Genomic DNA, 21,606 nt, shown 5'->3' on the forward strand with positions numbered 1-21,606 from the left:
CCCCTTCCCTCCCTCTTCCTTCCCCCATTCCCTCCCTCTTCCTTCCCCCATTCCCTCCCTCTTCCTTCCCCTTCCCCTCCCTCTTCCTTCCCCCTTCCCTTCCTCTTCCTTCCCCCTTCCCCTCCCTCTTCCTTCCCCCTTCCCCTCCCTCTTCCTTCCCCCTTCCCCTCCCTCTTCCTTTCCCCCTTCCCTCCCTCTTCCTTCCCCCTTCTCTCCCTCTTCCTTCCCCCTTCTCTCCCTCTTCCTTCCCCCTTCTCTCCCTCTTCCTTCCCCCCTTTCCCTCCCTCTTCCTTCCCCCCTTCCCTCCCTCTTCCTTCCCCCTTCTCTCCCTCTTCCTTCCCCCTTCCCTCCCTCTTTCTTCCTTCCCCCTTCCCTACCTCTTCCCTTCCTCTTCCTTCCCTCCTTGTTTCTTCCTTCCCCCTTCCCTCCCTCTTCCTTCCCCCTTCCCTCCCTCTTCCTCCCCCCTTCCTTCCCCCTTCCCTCCCTCTTCCTTCCCCGCTTTCCCTCCCTCTTCCTTCCCCCCTTCCCTCCCTCTTCCTTCCCCCTTCTCTCCCTCTTCCTTCCCCCTTCTCTCCCTCTTCCTTCCCCCTTCTCTCCCTCTTCCTTCCCCCTTCTCTCCCTCTTCCTTCCCCCCTTCTCTCCCTCTTCCTTCCCCCCTTCTCTCCCTCTTCCTTCCCCCCTTCCCTCCCTCTTTCTTCCTTCCCCCTTCCCTACCTCTTCCCTCCCTCCTTCTTTCTTCTTCCTTCCCCCTTCCCTCCCTCTTCCTTCCCCCTTCCCTCCCTCTTCCTTCCCCCTTCCCTCCCTCTTCCTTTCCCCCCTACCCCCTTCCCTCCCTCCCTTCCCTCCCTCTTCCTTTCCCCCTTACCTCCCTCTTCCTTTCCCCCCTTCCCTCCCTCTTCCTTCCCCCATTCCCTCCCTCTTCCTTCCCCCATTCCCTCCCTCTTCCTTCCCCCTTCCCCTCCCTCTTCCTTCCCCCTTCCCCTTCCTCTTCCTTCCCCCTTCCCCTCCCTCTTCCTTCCCCCTTCCCCTCCCTCTTCCTTCCCCCTTCCCCTCCCTCTTCCTTTCCCCCTTCCCTCCCTCTTCCTTCCCCCTTCTCTCCCTCTTCCTTCCCCCTTCTCTCCCTCTTCCTCCCCCCTTCTCTCCCTCTTCCTTCCCCCTTCCCTCCCTCTTCCTTCCCCCTTCCCTCCCTCTTCCTTCCCCCTTCTCTCCCTCTTCCTTCCCCCTTCCCTCCCTCTTTCTTCCTTCCCCCTTCCCTACCTCTTCCCTTCCTCTTCCTTCCCTCCTTGTTTCTTCCTTCCCCCTTCCCTCCCTCTTCCTTCCCCCTTCCCTCCCTCTTCCTCCCCCCTTCCTTCCCCCTTCCCTCCCTCTTCCTTCCCCCTTCCCTCCCTCTTCCTTCCCCCTTCCCTCCCTCTTCCTTCCCCCTTCTCTCCCTCTTCCTTCCCCCTTCTCTCCCTCTTCCTTCCCCCTTCTCTCCCTCTTCCTTCCCCCTTCTCTCCCTCTTCCTTCCCCCCTTCTCTCCCTCTTCCTTCCCCCCTTCTCTCCCTCTTCCTTCCCCCTTCCCTCCCTCTTTCTTCCTTCCCCCCTTCCCTACCTCTTCCCTCCCTCCTTCTTTCTTCCTTCCCCCTTCCCTCCCTCTTCCTTCCCCCTTCCCTCCCCCTTCCCTCCCTCTTCCTCCCCCTTCCCTCCCTCTTCCTCCCCCTTCCCTCCCTCTTCCTCCCCCCTTCCCTCCCTCTTCCTTCCCCCCTTCCTCTTCCTTCCCTTCCTCTTCCTTCCCTCTTCATTCCCTCCTTCCTTCCCTCCCTCCCCACTAATATTCCCATCAGTGAAGCGACGGTTGTATTTACGGGCCCGAAGGTGCGTGCCAGTATGTGCAGCTTCTTTCCTTCACTCTCGTAAACGACGAATGGATTGGGGCATTATTTCAATTCGATCGGACCAACCGTATCATAAATGGCCATAACTTGGGAAACATACTCAGGTTCCCAGCGTCAATTGTGACGTTCTATCAAACGAAGAAGAAGAAGAATTGTGACACCCCCTCTCACTCCCCCCGCCCCTCCCTCCCCCTCACCCCCACTCTCTCGCCTCTCCTCTATCCCCCTCTCTTGAATTGTGACGCCCCCTCTCTCCCTCCCCTCCCCTCACTTGCTCCTCTCTCCCCCCCTCTCCCGCCCTCCTCTCTCGCCACTCTCTGTAAATGTATTCACAAATGTCTACCAAGCACAACAATTAATTCAAACCTTGGGAAAAAAACAGCTTTCAAACCCTTGGGAAACAGCTGTTTCCCTTGGGAAAATTCAAACCTTGGGATTAATTAATAATTTGAACAATTAATTCAAACCTTGGGGAAAAAACAGCTTTCAAACCTTGGGAAACACTTGGGAAACAGCTGAAACGGATGAAGAATGATATCAAACCTTGAAAAGGCACATACTCAGGTCCCCAGCGTTGATTGTGACGTCATACCAAACGAAAAAGAATTGTGTGACGTCAAGCGTGCAAACAAATAAATAAACATTAATTGTGACGTCATAGCACCATGTCCTGTCATTGGTTGACAGACGTTATTGGTCATTATTGGTTGACAGACAATATATAGGTCGTTATTGGTTGACAGACATTGGTCATTGTATCACGTTATTCTTTTTATTACTGCCAATTATTGTGCTATTATTATTATTATTAATATGCTGTTATCATTATTCTGAGATATCTTTGGGAAAAAGTGGCATGATAAGGTGGAACGACACTTCAGCTGCGATATATACACCTTTCCAACACTGAAAAAAGCAATAAAATGGCCGTAACTTGGGAACCGCTCGTCCGATAACCTTGAAAAGGCACATCCGCGGGTCCCCGGCAATATTCCTGGCAAGTTTCAATCAGATCGGACCTGTGGTTGTCGAGAAACGGCGGTCGCAGACAAAAACACACACACAGATTGCTGGAATTATAGATAGATAAATAAATTAAATATCTCCAAACATACAAAACCTCCTCAAAACACACAGCGGGAGGGTGTATAGATAAGCTTGGTGGGGGGCTTCTCCTTCTGACTCCCCATTTATATTTATCTTTTTCCCCTCTTCCTCATACTCTGTAGCTGCTGCGAACAATAAATCCGTGTGGGGACGTCGGTTTCACAAGAGAATCAAGTAAAACTCGAAATGACGGCCCGGACAACGCGACAGCACAATTTCCATGTTGACCGTGATGTTGTTGAGGCCGAAGTCACATTTGCTCTACGGCGAGGATACGGCAGCCGTACGCCCTCAAATTGATAGAAACGTGCGGCGGCCGCAGAGTTTCTGCGGTGGCCCTATGCCGTATGGCTATATTTTACAGGTCGTAAGGTCGCCGTGGAATTATAACGCGGAGTTATAACTTTTTTCATTTCTCCGTTCGCCGTAGCAATTCGACAAGCCGAAAAAAAAAATGGCAAAAAAAATAAAAAAAATTAACCCATTCGTTACCGTCCGTCTGGCCGCACGTTCACCTTAGGGTCCCCCTGCGGTCGCCTTGCGGTCACCTTGCGTCTGCCTTGAAAATTCTATGGCTGCCGCAGGGCCCCCTTAAGGTCACCGTGTGACATCAAATCAAAGACTGTACGGCACCCCCACGTTTTCGGTCTCCACAATTTCAAAATACGCCGTGCAGCTCCCCGAAAAATAAAAACATATGTGACTGCTACATTGTGTGACCGTGGAAATACTGCGGCCGCCCTATAATTGCTAGTGGCCATAGATTTTGGAGACCCCACGGCCGCCGTGGAAAATGTGACAGTCCTAAGCAGTGCCGAGCGCTCCGTTCCGTGAGAGTGCTTCCTTAAGCACTTTTAATCACGCAAGCCAAGCCGCTCGGCCCTCATCTTACTCGTGGGATGTTGGAGGATGTAGAGAAGCCTGGTGTTGGCTCAGCGGTTGGGGTGGCGAGCTTGGGATCTTAGGGTCCTGAGTTCAAGCCCCTGTTTTTTTTAACACATTTAATTAACACCAGGTCAGACTCAGATGGGAGTTGATTACCCGTCATCCTTTGAAGGTGGGCGAAAAAATTATCAGTGTCCTGGTAATAAAGGGCACTGCATCCACGGACTTGTTATAATAACCTGGACCAGCAATGCCGTCTACTCGCTGCAGTGAGAACTGAAGTCACCAGAAATGGCTCAGCGGCCATGTTGTGTTACCTCTGGCTAGTCGCGTGCAATTCAAAAAACCTGTAGATGCATTAAGAGTTTTAACTATTTTGAACCGGTAAACGTAAAAATGCCACAGTGCGTGGCGTTCGGATGCAATAATAAGTCTGGGAAGAGCTCCACGTGCACCTTTCATCGGTAAGAATGCGATTATTGATGCTTTTCTTTTCTCTTTCAATCGTCAATCTATTTTTTAGAGTTTTATTTTAAGAAGTTACAATTTAAACGCTAAACGCCAGTATAACAATCTAAATGATGCCAAAGTACAGTCGATAATTTGAAAGAAAATGTAAAAAAACGATATTATCCAGGAATACGCCGGAAATGAGTTTTCCAGGTGTCTGGAATTCCATTTTTTTTTCTCTCATACAGCACATCTGTGAGTGCTATACAAAGATTCGTCTCCATCATGTTGTTCGAACCATGAACACTGGGATTGAAAGATAAACCCATCAGGAAAAAAATTCAGCAAACTCATCCTATTTGCACATCCATAGTTTCCTAACCATTTGCATTGAAGTGTTTCTCCTAGGTTTCGACATATCTTATGTTTCAACCTACTGCGATTATAATAGTTGATCGTCATCTTCTATAGGTCAATTCATATTAAACCAGTCTCATTAGTGTGTAGATTATAGATCACGTTTATAAAGGTTGTCTAATGTCTGTTCAATGTTTTCATGATTGATCAATATATTATAGGCCATACAGGGGAGCTTTAAGCTACTCACATAGGGGGGTAGCGTTAACCTCCCCACTATGGCCTATGATATATTGATCAATCATGAAAACATTAATGAGACTGGTACTGGTTCAATATGCTTCAACCTACTACAGAAAGCTACCCTCGATAATATACACATATTAATAGGATGCCATAGGTTAGTCTGTAGATTATAGATCATATTTATTAAGGTTGTCCAATGTCTGTTCAATGTTTTCATGATTGATCAATATATTATAGGCCATACAGGGTAGCTTTAAGCTACTCACATAGGGGGTAGCGTTAACCTCCCCACTATGGCCTATGATATATTGATCAATCATGAAAACATTAATGAGACTGGTTCTGGTTCAATATGCTTCGACCTACTACAGAAAGCTACCCTCTATAATACACACATATTAATAGGAGGCCATAGGTTAGTCTGTAGATTATAGATCATATTTATTAAGGTTGTCCAATGTCTGTTCAATGTTTTGATGATTGGTCAATATATTATTAATTATCGGCCATAAGGCCTATTATTATAGGGGGAAGCTGAAAGCTACCGCCTTATGGCCTATAATAATACAAATATTATAGGCCATAGGGGGTTAGCTATACACATTACACTAATTATAATCATCAGATCACATGCCATATGATATGATAATCATTCATGACAATTGTGACACCTCGTACTCACTCACCTCATCGATTCGTGCTGCAGAGCTTATATTAGCCTGGTAGTGATAATGGGCGGCGGAGACTGTTGTTAGTGAAATGAAAATCCTGTTCTTCTTATTAAGCTGTACAAAAATGTTGTTTCCAACGAGAAATTCGGCACAGATTACTATATTCAACGTGTGAATTCGGATTGGCAACGCAACATGGCGACTTGAGTCGACAGAGGCCGTTGCTGGTCCAGGATATTATAACAAGTCCGTGACTGCATCAGTGACACAGCCGGCCGTGCCCTCAGCCATATTACTACTTGCGGCCATATTACTCTTTGTACCTTTTAACAATGTCTTGTTTTTCTTTTTCTTTTATTCTGGTTCGTCAGGACTGGAAGACCATAAACCTGTCGTCCAATGACTCGGACCTGAGGACATAAAACAACAACAACAACAACAACAACGACGCGTCATCGCTGACTCGGACAAAGGGCCGTGTGAGAGAGCGCGAGGAGCATGCAGGATTTCCCGACACAGCTCCGCTGCGCCGCCGTGGCCGACTTCTGTCGTCCCGACGAACCCCGACCGTACGTGCTCCACATCGACGCTAGTGGTGACCAGTTGGCGGCCGGATGCTCGGACGGCCGCTCCTGGCTTTTGGACCCGGTCTCATTGCGCCACATTCGCTGTTACGAATCTCCATGGAATTCGGTGAGTGTGGCGCTCGACCTCGAACGGACCGAATCACGTGGTGCGTGGAAAGGACCGTCGACCCATGGTGCTCGTGTCACCCCGCCGATCCACCATGACGACGCGAGAAACCCGCATTTTGTGCTTTAAAATAAAGGATTCTCCATTGATGGTCAATGTAGTGTGTGTGTGTGTGTGTGTGTGTGTGTGTGTGTGTGTGTGTGTGTGTGTGTGTGTGTGTGTGTGTGTGTGTGTGTGTGTGTGTGTGTGTGTGTGTGTATATATATATATGTAGACGAGGTTAAACGTTTGATTTATTTCCATAAATTGGTCCGATTTGCTGCTGTATATTTATTACGTACATACGGAGAGGATGGCAGGAGTTCAGGTCACTGAGCACAAGGAGAGTGTGGATGGGAAACTCCAATATTTGTGTACGTAATAAGTGTACGGTCTCTTCCTACATTTTGTGTGTTACCACATTCGTAGTGGTCATAAAATCAGGAACATTCATTTTATTTCGAACGAAAGTGTAAGCTTGGAGTGTTGTACCTGTTCTGTATGAATCTGCATTTTCAACACATGTCCACCTCCCCCTCCCTCTCCACTCTCAACAGAAAACGGTCAACGTCGGGTTGCGCTGTGGACGGGACACTCCCACGCTATATTCTGCATTAAAAAGCGGCGAGGTCTACTGTTGGGACACCCGGGTACCTGGGAACTATCCCATGGCTTCTTTTCAGTCCTATCCCAGACAAACCTTGGCAAGCTTCGACGTAAACGCCACCCAGCTTTTGCTGACCGCCGGCACGGAGCTGCAGGATGAGGATGCCTTTGTGCTCTTCTGGGACGTCCGGGCTGGACGCCGTGGAAGTAACCAGGCTCTGGAGCCCATGGGAGTGTACGGCGAGTCTCACAGTAATGACATCACGCAGGTATTGCCTGGGATTTCCATTTTGCGTTTGGGAATTCTCTCTGCTCCAGCACAATTGCTGGATTCATCCCTGTTTACATTTGAGCTCCGACATAATGCTAAAATGCTCTTCGTCCGCAGATGTGCTTCCACCCGACGTTCCGCGACCATCTCGCCACCGGAAGCGCAGACGGTCTCGTCAACGTGTTCGACCTGCAGCAGCCGATGGAGGAGCATGCATTGAGTGTGACGTGCAACTCCGAGAGCTCTGTGGCGTCAATCGCATGGGAAGAGGCGGCGAATGGTGAAGGCAGGTTATTTTGCACCACGCACACGGAAGGTCTGTGGTTGTGGAACATTGGACCTGAAGGTGAAGGTCGAACTGAAGACTTCCACGTGGAGGATGTCAGGAGGAAGGTGAGTTGGTACCTTTTGAGTTACTTTGGCGAGCAGTATTACTGAACTTCGAGTAATATATAATCCTCGTAAGTAATTGACTCATGACACTTGGAGATATATATATATATATATATATATATATATATATATATATATATATATATATATATATATATATATATATATATATATATATATATATATATATATATAGTTGCGGATTCGCACCCGCCGGCGTGCTGACGGCCACGTAACTCGAATCGCGGCACGTCGCCCACCGGACGGACAATCCAGTCGTGACCCTCTCGGACTAACGCCGGGAACCAGTCACGGGTGGACCTTTCGGTCTCACCGCGATCGAGCCAATCGGCCCCCGCGTGGGATAGGGTTGCTCGCCAAATTCGACCTACCTAAGTACCCACACGGAGGGTAGACCGGGCGATCGCACCTCGCCGCAGGTCGACTTCGGACACGGGCCACTTAAGCGACCCGTTCCGTACTATCGGGATAACCGAGCGGTGTTATCGTCGGCCTCGACGGTTCGATTAATTATCGGGCGTATTCAGCCCACTACCAACCCTTTACGTGAAGCAAGATGAGGATCCAATGAAAGTAATGACGAAGCGAAGCGGGAAACAGTTCAACATAAAGCACATTTATTCGCGATGAACGGAAAGCACACGTATACAATTCCACCAAAAGCACATAGAAAAGAAGACAAAAAGCAAATGTGACAATGCAGATATAATACCGACTACGCGAGCACACGGCAACACTTATACAATTTTACTTCACAGACGGCGCCGACAACACACATTCCCAAAGCAAAAGAAAAGAGAACCACCCTCCAGGATGAGGGGGTAGGCGGGCCTGGGGCCGAGACCGTGTCGGGCCTACCCGTCTGGTGATGATACGCGGAGCGGCGGTGGTGCCTCAACTCCGCGGGCCTCGCCGACAGTGTCTGGTAGGGGGTGGGAAGGGGGCCCCCTTGGTCGCACTGTCTCAGCGCGGGGGGAAACAGGAGGGGGTTGCTGATGCTCGGGGAAAGGAGGATTTTTACTCTGTCTCGGGTCCCGCGACGAGCGTCTCCACCTCGACCAGGTCGCGCCGTCGGCCTCCCTGGTGTGCAGCTCCCGGCACCGACGCGAGCACCCCCTCGTCTGCCTTCGCCGCCGCCGCCTCTCCACAGCTCCGTCCTCTTCGCTCCGACTCCAACTCCGAACTCTTCCTCCTGCGAACTTCCCAACTGCACTCAACTCCAACGCACACGACGAACTTTTCTGACGAACGCAGCCGCTTATATCAGCCCCGTGGCTTCGCCTTTGACCCCCTGCCTTCGACTTTTCACCTCGCTCCCCATTGGCCCGAGAAAAAGTGGGCGTGAATGCATTTTGATCCATGAATTTGCATATAGCGACCGCCCTCCAACGCCCTGGAGGCGGGGCCAAATCGCCCCTTGCTCACCGATTGGACGGAACAAAAGTGGGCGTGAGTCGTTTTTGGAGCGGAAAGTCCGTGGTTTTGTACACGCTGTTCGGCGCGCGCCCTGCACGAGTCCAATACCGGTACCCACAAGCGGCGCAAGAACGGTGGCGATGCGACGGTTGTGAGGTGTGACGGTAAAGGTCGTGGCTGTTGTGGTGGGTGGTTGATGTTGTGATGACTGTTGAGACGTGGTTGGCGGTGGTAATCATGGCGGTTGGTCCAAAATAAAGATAGTAAAAGAAAAACGGCCATCCTGAAGAGTTGCAGCACGCATGAATGACATGTATTCCCACTAGACAACGGGTTTGGGCCTAACTACACATATACTTACGGAGATATCTCACCTAAGGGACCTGAATGGTGGTTTGCGAATTTGGCCAACCACAACACTACCCCCTCCCCTTTTTACAGACTCGTCCCGAGTCGTCAAATTTTCGTGTGCCATCATGTGTAGTTTTCCCCTAGTACATTTTACCTACGGATCCCTGAGTGCGACATTCATGGTATTCGTGTCCCCAAAATAAATAACCTGAGGGCTGCGTAACTACCTAAACAAACTCACTCACACGGACGACTTAAATAAAATTGCCGGCGCTAGGACGGACATGCCGGGGGCGCACTCATATTTACAGTACATCTTAACCTTAACTTACAAATTTTACACTAAACCATGGCCCAGGATCAATGAACTCTGCAAAAGAAAAGCAGTTAGCAGGGAGCCAGGCTGCTCGCATGCAGTCTCTGGCTCAAAACAATGCAGGTGACAGGGAACGTGGCTGACTGCTCACACGCAGTCCAAGGCCTTCCCTTTTGAACTGAATGCAGTGAATCACAACGGTGCATGGGCCGCACAAACGTCGTCTCCGTGCCAGCTCAAGTGGCACACGCAATGAGCACAACGAATGGATGGATGAATGGTTTGAACTGAACGCAGTGAACCACAACGGTGCATGGGCTGCACAAATGCAGTCTCCGTGCCAGCTCAAGTGGCACACGCAATGAGCACAACGAATGGATGGATGAATACAAACACGGTGCACGGGCCGCCACTGCAGGCCCGTGTTGTAACTGCCAACAGGGCAGTTCTCGCAGCTTGCAAACTGTTGCCTTGCGGATCCTGGCACACATGGAAATGAACGGGGGGGGGGGGAGGGGCAGAGCAAAAATTGAACGGGGCTGGTGAACATGGGCAGTGGGCATGGCATGGCAAAGGTGAGCAGGCAAACACAGCCCGCAGAAGAAGTGGCCGGCACAGGCCTTGAAGTACCACAGCTGCAGATGATCCGGCCGGCACAGGCCTTGCAGCACAGCAGCTGCAGACGATCCAGCCGGCACAGGCCTTGCAGCAAAACAACAGCTGCCGATGAAGTTGGCCAGCCTTTGCCGTTCAGTGGAGGTTGGTGGAGGGAGTGCGGTGGTGCTGGCCACTTGGAAGGCGGGCTCGGACCTACCTACCTGTCTCCCTCCCAACCTATCGCCTTTGCCTGTCACTGTACATACCCACTCCCTTAATTTGTCAAACCCCAATTTAGCCCCAACTTAATTTTTTTTTTTTTTTTTTTTTTTACTTCCCCACTATAAATCGTCCCCTAACCCCCTTTATCGTCCTTGTTCGGCTAACCTATCCTGTCACCTAGCCTACTCCCAACCCCTACGTTCCCTTCCCGGAGGGGAACAAGGGAGAGCTAGCGTCCTGTGTCGAGGCCCAACGAAGCCTCAGAATGGCCTCCCCAGAGTTCGGCGATCTATAACCAAAGTGGGTCCAGCGGCCCACAACGAGAGCGAGGGGATGGATGGTGCGGAGGGGTACACTTCCTATTCTACCCTATCCATTTAACTGCTAAACTACCCCGGGGCTTTCAACAAGCGCCTCTCGCTTAAACTATTGGTTCTAACAACCCAGATTCCCGTCGCCTGTGTTGGTGTCCTCACAATTTCGGGCCTCGCCCCCCAATTTTCTCTCCGTGCCCTCACACGGTCTCATGGCTGGGACACGTGGCCCCCTTTGGCAGGCACGACCCTCTGCCGATTCTCCGACGATGGCACCCCCGGGCACTACACTGCCTCCGAGCCTACCAGCTCCCTAACACTGGGGAGTGCCCCCCATGGCACCTCCCCTGAAACGCACACGTGGCAGGCTGGCTTCCCGGGCCCCTTTCCGAGGGTCACCCTTGCCCACAACACTGCCCACGCGGCTAATGGCGCCCCGGGCCTCCGCACCAAGCAGACGCACCCGTGCCCACTACGCTATCCCGGCCCCCCATGGGCCCTTGGCCTACCACGGCCGACTAGCCTGGTGCCCGGGGTACCCACTCAGCGATACTCACTTTTCGCAGCCACGCTCCCAGCCCGTCAACAGGGCTCCTGCACCCCTCCAAACGGGTTTCGAGCCTACACTCCCACCAACAACAAAACAACCTCCATTTTTGTTAATTTGACTAACCCAGCAAACTCACTTTACTCTGACCCCGGGGTCCCTTGGGCGGGAGTCACTCCTCCCCCCAATCACTCATCACACCATGCATTCCCCATTCGCTCCACTCACACAGACCCGCTGGCCTCACTCACTCACCAAGCACTTGCTTCCACTTCACTCACCAACTCTTCAACACACTCACCACTGAACTCTGCCATCCTTCTAACTACATCCCCTAACTAACTCGTGCTCCCACGTCGTCCCTTAAACTATAGCACGTTTCTTTTAACACTACGTAGCTAAACTACGTCCCCACTACACATTCACAAGTCTGTCACTGTCCATAAACCTCTATAATAACTTTCCCAACCTAAATCTGACTACAATCCCTCTAACTAATCCATTCCACGGACTCCATGAGGACTTACCCCTGCCCCATGAAGTCGGTCGAACTAAGCTAACCCTTCCCCCTAACTAGTTTCCATCCTGTGCCCAGGTCAAGGGGGTCTTCCACCCCTTGCCCAGGAATCCTGTGCACCCGAAAGTGAGGCTTGCTTTTTTTTTTTTCTTTACATGCGCAGCGCCAGCGCGGCAACTCGGAGCTCGCGCACTTTACACCTGCCCGTGACGTCATGCAGCTGCACGTGTACCTCGTCCCTCATTGGACGGTACCATCCGGCAGGGATACCCCTCCTGCCGGATTCCAACCCCACGTGCAGCCATGACGTCACCGTGCGCATAAAAAAAAAAAACACAAGCCCCACGTCTCGAGGGGTTCCCCACGCGAACACATGTGCTTTGCCCGTTGGAGCTTAACACACACGATCGCGTGGAGAACCCGTCCGGTCCAAATCCGAAATCCTGCCTAAACTTTGTCCGTCCGCGGGATCGGCAAATCCACCGTGTGCGTTTCCGGACCGGGACTTCATTCCCGCAAGCGAGCACGTGGGGGCCTCGTGCGTTGCACAGCACGGACCTCGTGCTCACTGCTGGGTGAACCCGGCACGGTCCCCGAAACAACTACAGCCGCTACTCGGCTTTCTTTCCTCACATGTCGCCGTCGTCGCCATTCGACACACGCACTCCCGCGTGTTACGACGCTCACACTCCACACCATTAAACTCACACCGGGAGACGCGGCTGCATGTTCACACATGCCCACCGACATCTCCCTTACATACCGCTCTCTCACACACACGGTCTCCCTTGCATAAACCATACCACTCACACGTGGTGCTCCATTCACTCGCGCCTCACTCGCACACGCGGGGGCACTCAACCGCGGTGTTTCATCCACACACCGTCCCTCACTCACACACGCGGGGGCACTCAACCGCGGTGCCTCATCCACACACCGTCCCTCACTCACACACGCGGGGGCACTCAACCGCGGTGCCTCATCCACACTGGCCGTTTCATCCACACACGGCGTGCTGGGAAGCACACACTCCGGCACACTCGCCACCATACCACTCACACGTGGTGCTCCATTCATACTGGCCGTTTCATCCACACACACGGCCTCACTCACACACGGTGCCTCACCCACACACGGCGACGCACTCACGCCTTGCACCACACACACAGGGACAACTACACTGGGGATTCGTGTCCCCACAAGGGTCTCCGGGGCCTCTATACCCCCCAAGCTCTCCGTGCACCTGTCCACAGCACTCCTCCCCTCAACCTCGCAAAGCACGACCGAACTCACCTGGTCGTGACTCGCCTCAAGGGGGCATACTCCCTCCCCTCGTTCCTGGAGGAGGCCATCCAGCTGCTCGCACTGGGCCTCCACCCAGTCCACCAGCTCACCCCCATTATCCTCCACTACCTCCGTGTGTGTGTGTGCGTCACTTACCCCGTCTTCATTGTGTTGTCTTCCCTCTATTTTTTCTGTCTCCCGTGTCTCTGCCAACTCTTCACCCTTTACCTCCCTTGTCTCAACTATTATTTCCGTTGTCGTCACCTCGTGTCTCGTCTCACACGTTTTGGTCTCCCCATTTAATTTTTCCCTTTTGGTCACCGTCGATTCTTCTGTCACGACCCTCGCCCAACACGCCCCCCGAATTATTTTTTTACCCGCCTCCACCGCGGGCCTGTCAGCCGTTGCACCCCCCTCCAGCTCGTTTGCTCCCACACGTGGAGTCGCCATTCCCAGCTCCCTGGTCACGGCCTTCATGCCCGCCTGCAGGCATCTGCCCATGTTCTGCGTCTCACCCCGTAGTTCTTTCATTTCCTCCTTCATGTTTGCTTCCATTCCGTTTATTTGCTTGTTCATTTCGTTTTTCATTTCATTTGTATTTGTATCCATCTTTTCGTTCATGCTTTTCATTTCGTTTGTATTTGTATCCATCTTTTCGTTTATGCCTTTCATTTCGTTTGTATTTGTATCCATCCTCGTTTTTACTTCGTCCATTTGCTTGTTCATGTTCGCATTCATCTTCGCTGTCATTTCCGCATTCATTTGTGCCAGCATGGTGAATAGCTGGGCCATGTCGGGTGCGCTTGGGTGAGCCGTTTCGGCAGGGGTCGGGGAAGGGTTTTGGTGGAGAGGGGGAGGGGAGGTGTCATACACCGCGGCCGCTGCCGCACCCATTTCGGGCTCTGGGTTCAGTTGGGCGAGTTCGTTTTCCTGTACAACCAACATTTCCTGCACGGGGATTCCATCCTGGACCATGGACTCTTCACATTCGACATCCATTTCTAATACCCCCGGGTCCCGCTCGCCTTGAGACGCCATCTTGCTTCTCGTGAAGGGTTAATTTCGCTCGCTCATAATTTGGAGGGAATCGGGGGTCGCTTCTCTCACCCCTGGACCGATTCCCGTGAATTTAGCTGGAGACAGGAGAGCCCGTTTTCCTGTTCTCCGATACCAGTGCCGCGAGGAGGGCGATGGATTTGTATCGCACGACCTGACACCAGTGTCGCTGATTCGCGCCCGCCGGCGTGCGACGGCCACGTAACTCGAATCGCGGCACGTCGCCCACCGGACGGACAATCCAGTCGTGACCCTCTCGGACTAACGCCGGGAACCAGTCACGGGTGGACCTTTCGGTCTCACCGCGATCGAGCCAATCGGCCCCCGCGTGGGATAGGGTTGCTCGCCAAATTCGACCTACCTAAGTACCCACACGGAGGGTAGACCGGGCGATCGCACCTCGCCGCAGGTCGACTTCGGACACGGGCCACTTAAGCGACCCGTTCCGTACTATCGGGATAACCGAGCGGTGTTATCGTCGGCCTCGACGGTTCGATTAATTATCAGGCGTATTCAGCCCACTACCAACCCTTTACGTGAAGCAAGATGAGGATCCAATGAAAGAAATGACGAAGCGAAGCGGGAAACAGTTCAACATAAAGCACATTTATTCGCGATGAACGGAAAGCACACATATACAATTCCACCAAAAGCACATAGAAAAGAAGACAAAAAGCAAATGCGACAATGCAGATATAATACCGACTACGCGAGCACACGGCAACACTTATACAATTTTACTTCACAGACGGCGCCGACAACACACATTCCCAAAGCAAAAGAAAAGAGAACCACCCTCCAGGATGAGGGGGTAGGCGGGCCTGGGGCCGAGACCGTGTCGGGCCTACCCGTCTGGTGATGATACGCGGAGCAGCGGTGGTGCCTCAACTCCGCGGGCCTCGCGGACAGTGTCTCGCGGACAGTGTAGGGGGTGGGAAGGGGGCCCCCTTGGTCGCACTATCTCAGCGCGGGGGGAAACAGGAGGGGGTTGCTGATGCTCGGGGAAAGGAGGATTTTTTACTCTGTCTCGGGTCCCGCGACGAGCGTCTCCACCTCGACCAGGTCGCGCCGTCGGACTCCCTGGTGTGCAGCTCCCGGCACCGACGCGAGCACCCCCTCGTCTGCCTTCGCCGCCTCTCCACAGCTCCATCCTCTTCGCTCCGACTCCAACTCCGAACTCTTCCTCCTGCGAACTTCCCAACTGCACTCAACTCCAACGCACACGACGAACTTTTCTGACGAACGCAGCCGCTTATATCAGCCCCGTGGCTTCGCCTTTGACCCCCTGCCTTCGACCTTTCACCTCGCTCCCCATTGGCCCGAGAAAAAGTGGGCGTGAATGCATTTTGATCCATGAATTTGCATATAGCGACCGCCCTCCAACGCCCTGGAGGCAGGGCCAAATCGCCCCTTGCTCACCGATTGGACGGAACAAAAGTGGGCGTGAGTCGTTTTTGATCCGTTTTTGGAGCGGAAAGTCCGTGGTTTTGTACACGCTGTTCGGCGCGCGCCCTGCACGAGTCCAATACCGGTACCCACAAGCGGCGCAAGAACGGTGGCGATGCGACGGTTGCGAGGTGTGACGGTAAAGGTCGTGGCTGTTGTGGTGAAGCGGCGTTGTGGTGGGTGGTTGATGTTGTGATGACTGTTGAGACGTGGTTGGCGGTGGTAATCATGGCGGTTGGTCCAAAATAAAGATAGTAAAAGAAAAACGGCTATCCTGAAGAGTCGCAGCACGCATGAATGACATGTATTCCTACTAGACAACGGGTTTGGGCCTAACTACACATATACTTACGGAGATATCTCACCTAAGGGACCTGAATGGTGGTTTGCGAATTTGGTCAACCACAACAATATATATATATATATATATATATATATATATATATATATATATATATATATATATATATATATATATATATATATATATATATATATAGATATATATAGATATATAGATGTGTGTTTTGGCTCTCCAGTGACTCTTAATGCCGTCCAATACGATTGACCAATTGATTCTCCGACATGTTAAAATCGAGTCAGATCTCAAAGCCGTTGCAATTTCCATTTTTGGATGGTAGGAGGATCACTGCTTGCAAAATGAAAAGCGAGTGTAAACCACATCACCTGATGTCAAGTCATGGAAGAGGCGGGCATGCTGGATATTATAGTACACCAGCAGAGTAGCCACCCCACGGGTGATCTTGCTCCGAGCATGTGCAGCACCATGGTGTTTTGTTTGCATAGCACGCTGTTCTTCCCAGTATAACTCCCCAGCTTGTCTGTTCACAATTTTGTTTCTGGTCTCGAGTGGCGGCCTGCCCGGGATTGTAATCCGAGCCAATAAACCGATTTTGCAGAACCAACACACTGCATGGAGTATGGTGCATCACAATTGTTACCTCCTCCACCCAAGGTGGACGGAAGTTGTGTTTACACGTCTCTGTCTGTCTGTCTGAGCAGGATGTATCAATTTCAGGTTGTGGACTGGTTGGGTGTGTGACGAGGACAAATTGATTCGATTTTGGTGAAGATGTGAATCTGGATCCAGATACTGGAATTTTCCAAGTGATTCTTCACCATTGAGAGATATCTGGCCAAAAACGATATACCGTATATATATCTCAAAAAGTTGTGGACGAGTTGGGTAGGTGATGAGAACAAGCAGATTATATTTTGGTCCAGATCCAGATTCTCGGTGAGATACAAAATGTAAACTGATCAGTCTGGTGGAGGTGTGTGCTCTCCCGAGTGCCGCTCTAGTTCTTCCTGCTTCACAGTTCTGTTCAGACTCTGGCCCTGTCTAATAGGGTTGTTAATATGGTATCATTAGCAGGACCTTTTGGTTTACCTAACGTTTTTTATATAAAATGCTACTTTAATATGGCGTAGTTGTGGATCTATCTTCCAGAGGGCGTTCTCTCCGATTCTTCCCTCCAGGGTTTCAAGCAGGCATTGTACTACCAGCTCGTGTCATCTTCCACCCTGACCTATGATGTTTATTATCCCCATTAACTTTTTTTTTTACCCAAACCATCTTACTTGCTGGTTTCAGTGTTTCTTCCCCTTCTGTGTCCAATTGTTGCTCCGCTACACCACTCTGTCAAGTTAATGCAATCAGCAAAAGGCTCGATGCATGGTAGGTGCCCCCTGTTTGGCGCAGCAAGTGCTGGTGTGCCACATTAATTAGCGGTCACCATTCCTCTTAAGAGGTGTGTTTGTGAATAATTTTGTTGTGCCGTGTGCAGGAGATATCCGGAGGAGTTGAATTGGCTTACCTCGTTGGAGGATTCTCTGCTGCACAAGATGAAGGATTAATCGTTGTCGGAGGTGCAAGCACTGGGCATATTCACCTCCTTCAGCTACAAAAAGAGGGGCTCGTCCCTCTCCTTCAGTTCTTATCCCCCAAACCAAAAACCCTCACAGATTGTGCGCCCGTTCGTTGCTTTCATTGGTTCGAGGGAACGGGTGCCGAAAGTAAATTGGTTACTGGTGATGAAGATGGACAGCTGGTGTTGTGGAGTGTTGGAGAAAATTCTTCAGAATCGCTCAAGAGATCGTGTGATGTGTCCGAAAGCACGGATGAGATCAAGTCTTTGAAGACGGAGTTAATCCCTCCTCCCCACCCCCCAACTCCTTAACCAATGGATTGTTGCCACATCGTACAAAATTGACTACTTTTGTTATTTAATTTAATGTCAAACCTTGCTTTGTGAAAGTCTGGCATTGCCGAACACTGTATCAACATTGGTTTCAACATCACAGAATTTTTGTTCCATTATTGACTTGTAACTTCACCAAATTAATTGGTTCGTGGGTGCCAGCAATGACCACTATTTTCGTTGTCTGTTTGTTTGTGACTCTCTCCAGCGCATAGTTCTGTGACGTTTGATGCGATCTTGATGAAGCTTGGACACAAGCTAGATATCATGGTCTAGTTGTCTTTTTGTATGAGGGGCGTCCCATGCCCCTTGTAGGTGGAGCCACACCCACTTGAAGTTTTTTTTTTTCTCACAATTTCATTTCCTAGAAGCTGTGAGTAATGTCCATAAGTACAACATATAAAAAAATCCGATTTGATTTGGTCAATTTTGACGGAAGAGATAGGTTTTTATGGTAGGACTTCCACTAACTCAATTGTACCTATTGTGGCATTGTTCAATAATGTCCGCGAACCATCGTCGCCTCCCGGCAAGTTCATTTGTCTACTTAAATTGATCTATAATTTGCTTTGATGACTATAGTGTGCATATACACTTCTATTTCTTCATATATGGATCTCCCATCCAAACTCGGGCACTTTCAACTGTCACCATGCCAGCTGCCTGGATGTTGGCTCGACAACAATCAGCCATGGTATTGGAGCAAAGATCTTTTGTGACTGTGGGTCTGACTTGATCTGTAAACTTACCAAACTGGACTTCTGCAGCTGGTACAGTCTCCTTCCTGGACTGAGTAATGACTGACTTTCCATCCAATCTTTCCTGTTCCTCTTCTACCCCATTGGCTCTTCTGAGCACTTTCTTGTCCTAGCCCATATCTCTGGCTGTTTTGAAGCCACCAACCTCAACAACACAGGACATGGCTGTTTGCTCCTCTCTCAGCAATGATTGGAGGCCCTCGATCTCTAATAAGAGTCATCAACAGTCTTGCATCATGCTTTGCTTGCCAAGGTCTCTGCTTGTGATATGGAAGACCTTCATTCCTGGTCCTTGACTCACATCGTCAATGTGTTGCTCCCAATGGAACGCTCTCCTCCCACTGGAGGCTGGAGTTCCCTCAGGCCCTATGTTGGGCCCAGTGTTTGTCATCTTTAGGAGTTGGACCAAAAAGTGGAAGTATCAGATGAAAATAATTTCACTTATTTACTGAGTTTTTCTTGAGGTGTTTCTGGATAGATTACTCCACATATAATGTTTATTCTTGTAACAAATATTACAAAGGGTGTATAATAAATGTGGATTTTTTTTTTCTGCTACAGAATTAGAGATCGGATTTGTCAAAAACAAGAGATCTGTCTGGCTTTGAAAAAGGACAAATTTGTGGTGCTCGTTGGGCTGGATGCTCTGGGATTGTAACCTCAAAACCTCTTAAGCTATCAAGAGGAACAGTCTCTAAAGTATGGTAACGACAGTGTGTAAAAAAAAAACAAACAAACATCGACAGGCAAGTCTTAACATGGGTTGGAAGTGTAAGTTGGATAATCGGGACGGACGTGTCAAGAATTATGATTCATAATCACAGAACAGGTGCAGAAGTGGCTAAACTGGATGCACACTGAACCTGCTCAGTGTCCATCAAAACCATGCGTGCGTTGTACAAAATGGAGTTACATGATTGTAAAAAGAAATATTATCCTGCAAAAGTTGGTGCATGGAATACAAGGACTGGATATTGGAGCAGTGGCCAGATGTAACATGGTCAGGTGAGTCCTCCTTTGCCCTATTTCCAACAAATGGTAGAGTCTACGTTTGGAGACCGCCTCAGGACGCCGACGCCAGAGAATCGGTGAGATCATTTATACCAGTCAAGCATGCAGGAGGCTCTGTAATGATTTTGGCAGCAATCTCGTGGAAATCTTTAGGCCCGATTATCACAGTACGCGGCAGAGTAACTGCTAATGACCGAAGCCATCCATATTGACCAATTGCATCACATGATACAAACTGTGTTTCCTGGAGGAGGTCCCATTTTTCAAGACTATAATGTTCCAATACACACTGCTGTAAATATTTAATCCTGGTGCAAAGAACATTGAAGTAAAACATCTTCCCTGGCTTGCTCATTCACCAGATCTAAATAATATCGACCCATCGTGGTCAATTCTCGAGAACAAGCTGAGGAGTAGATGATTCCCCCGAGCACCAATTTCTCTCACGAAGCCTTTCTGATTGAGCAATGGTGTAACATACGTCCATCACATGTGCAGAACTTGCACCAGTCAATCCCATACAGGATTGATGTCATATTATCTGTACATGAGTGGAGGAGGGGGAGGTGGATCCCACTCACTATTAATAAATAAATTGCATATTTTCATTGGTGTTTCCATTTATTTTGTTCAACCCCCATGTATCAATGATCTCTCCAATCCTCTGGAAAACTCTTCCTTTTTACAGATGACTCCACATTGCAACACCATCCCACTGTGATTCAAGATAATCTTTTCAGCATGCAAATGAAAGAGTGGCAATTTCAAGATGGTTAACTATAATTGTGTTCGTCAATGCAAATTGGACTCATGGAAATATAGGAATATGGGAAATATCCGTTGATGAGACTAGGCAATCTTAGAGACTCACGATTGGAGATAACGACTGGTGGTGGCGGCACATTCACACATCTCGTTTTTTCATTTTCTGTTCCTCACAATGTTATCAATCATACTCACACGCACAATTGTGATTATACGCATGTAATCATACACACATTGATGTGATCATACGCATATTATACGTGACATAGTACACACACACACACACATTTTTGAAATAGATTCAACAATCGAGTATCATTTCTCTTGTGGCTCCAGAATCAAACAAACAACATACAGTGCCTATAGAAAGTCCACACCCCCTTTTCAAAATGTTCACCTTTTGTTGCCTTATAGCCTGGAATGAAATTACATTAAATCAGACTTTTTCTACATTTATTTATACATCACAACCCACAACTTCCAAGTGAAAAAAACCTCCATAAATTTCAGAAAATTAATTAAATATACAAAATTAGAATATCTTGCTTCGTTAAGTGTCCACCCCCCCCCCCCCCGAGTAAATACTTGGTGGAAACACCTTTGACAGCAATTACAGCTGTCAGTCTGTTGGGATATGTCTCTACCAACTTTGCACACCTTGATTGGGAAATATTTGCCCATTGTTCTGCACAAAACTGTTCAACCTCAGTCAAGTTGTGTGGAGAGCATCGATGGACAGTAATCTTCAAGTCATGCCACAGATTTTCAATTGGATTTAGGTCGGGGCTCTGACTGGGCTATTCAAAGACATTTATCTTTTTGTTCCTTAGCCACTCCAGTGTAGCTTTGGCTGTGTGCTTTGGGTCATTGTCATGCTGAAAGGTGAACTTCTGTCTCAATTTCAGCTTAATTCTTACAGAGGACAGCAGGTTTTCCTCCAGGATTTTTCTGTATTTTGCTCCATCCATTTTCCCTTCAATCCTGACAAGTGTCCCAGTCCTGCTGATGAGAAACATCCCCATAACATGATGCTGCCACCACCATGCTTCACAGTAGTGATGGTGTTCTTTGGGTGATGTGCTGTGTTGGGTTGGTGCCAAACGTAACGTTTTGCATTTAGGCCAAAAAGTTCCATCTTGTTTTCGGCAGACCACAAAACTTTTTGCCACAT

General features: G+C 49.7%; 2 protein-coding genes across 6 annotated transcripts in view; one reads left to right on the forward strand and one right to left on the reverse strand.

Moving 5' to 3' along the window:
• The window catches only part of PACC1 (proton activated chloride channel 1), a 102,151-nt gene that overhangs the window by 23,479 nt on the left and 57,066 nt on the right, over positions 1 to 21,606 (reverse strand). Inside the window, exon 1 of one of the 5 annotated variants that reach the window (XR_015050604.1) lies at positions 5,606 to 5,874. The exons of 3 other annotated variants lie outside the window; for them this stretch is intronic. The gene's annotated coding sequence lies outside the window, so the exon portion shown is untranslated. Of the gene's footprint in view, positions 1 to 5,605; positions 5,875 to 5,913; positions 6,197 to 21,606 lie in introns of those variants that run through there. One more of the 5 variants, XR_015050606.1, reaches the window with a different exon arrangement.
• Positions 6,019 to 20,278, forward strand: WDR89 (WD repeat domain 89). Its single transcript, XM_085851562.1, has 4 exons — positions 6,019 to 6,283; positions 6,880 to 7,197; positions 7,317 to 7,592; positions 17,488 to 20,278. The coding sequence occupies exons 1-4, from the start codon at positions 6,089 to 6,091 to the stop codon at positions 17,878 to 17,880; spliced, it is 1,182 nt and encodes a 393-aa protein (XP_085707688.1). The 5' UTR covers positions 6,019 to 6,088; the 3' UTR covers positions 17,881 to 20,278.

The sequence above is a fragment of the Eptatretus burgeri genome, chromosome 13 (assembly GCF_056783735.1).
Source record: "Eptatretus burgeri isolate ZD-2024b chromosome 13, Ebu_testis_v1, whole genome shotgun sequence".
NCBI lineage: Eukaryota > Metazoa > Chordata > Myxini > Myxiniformes > Myxinidae > Eptatretus > Eptatretus burgeri.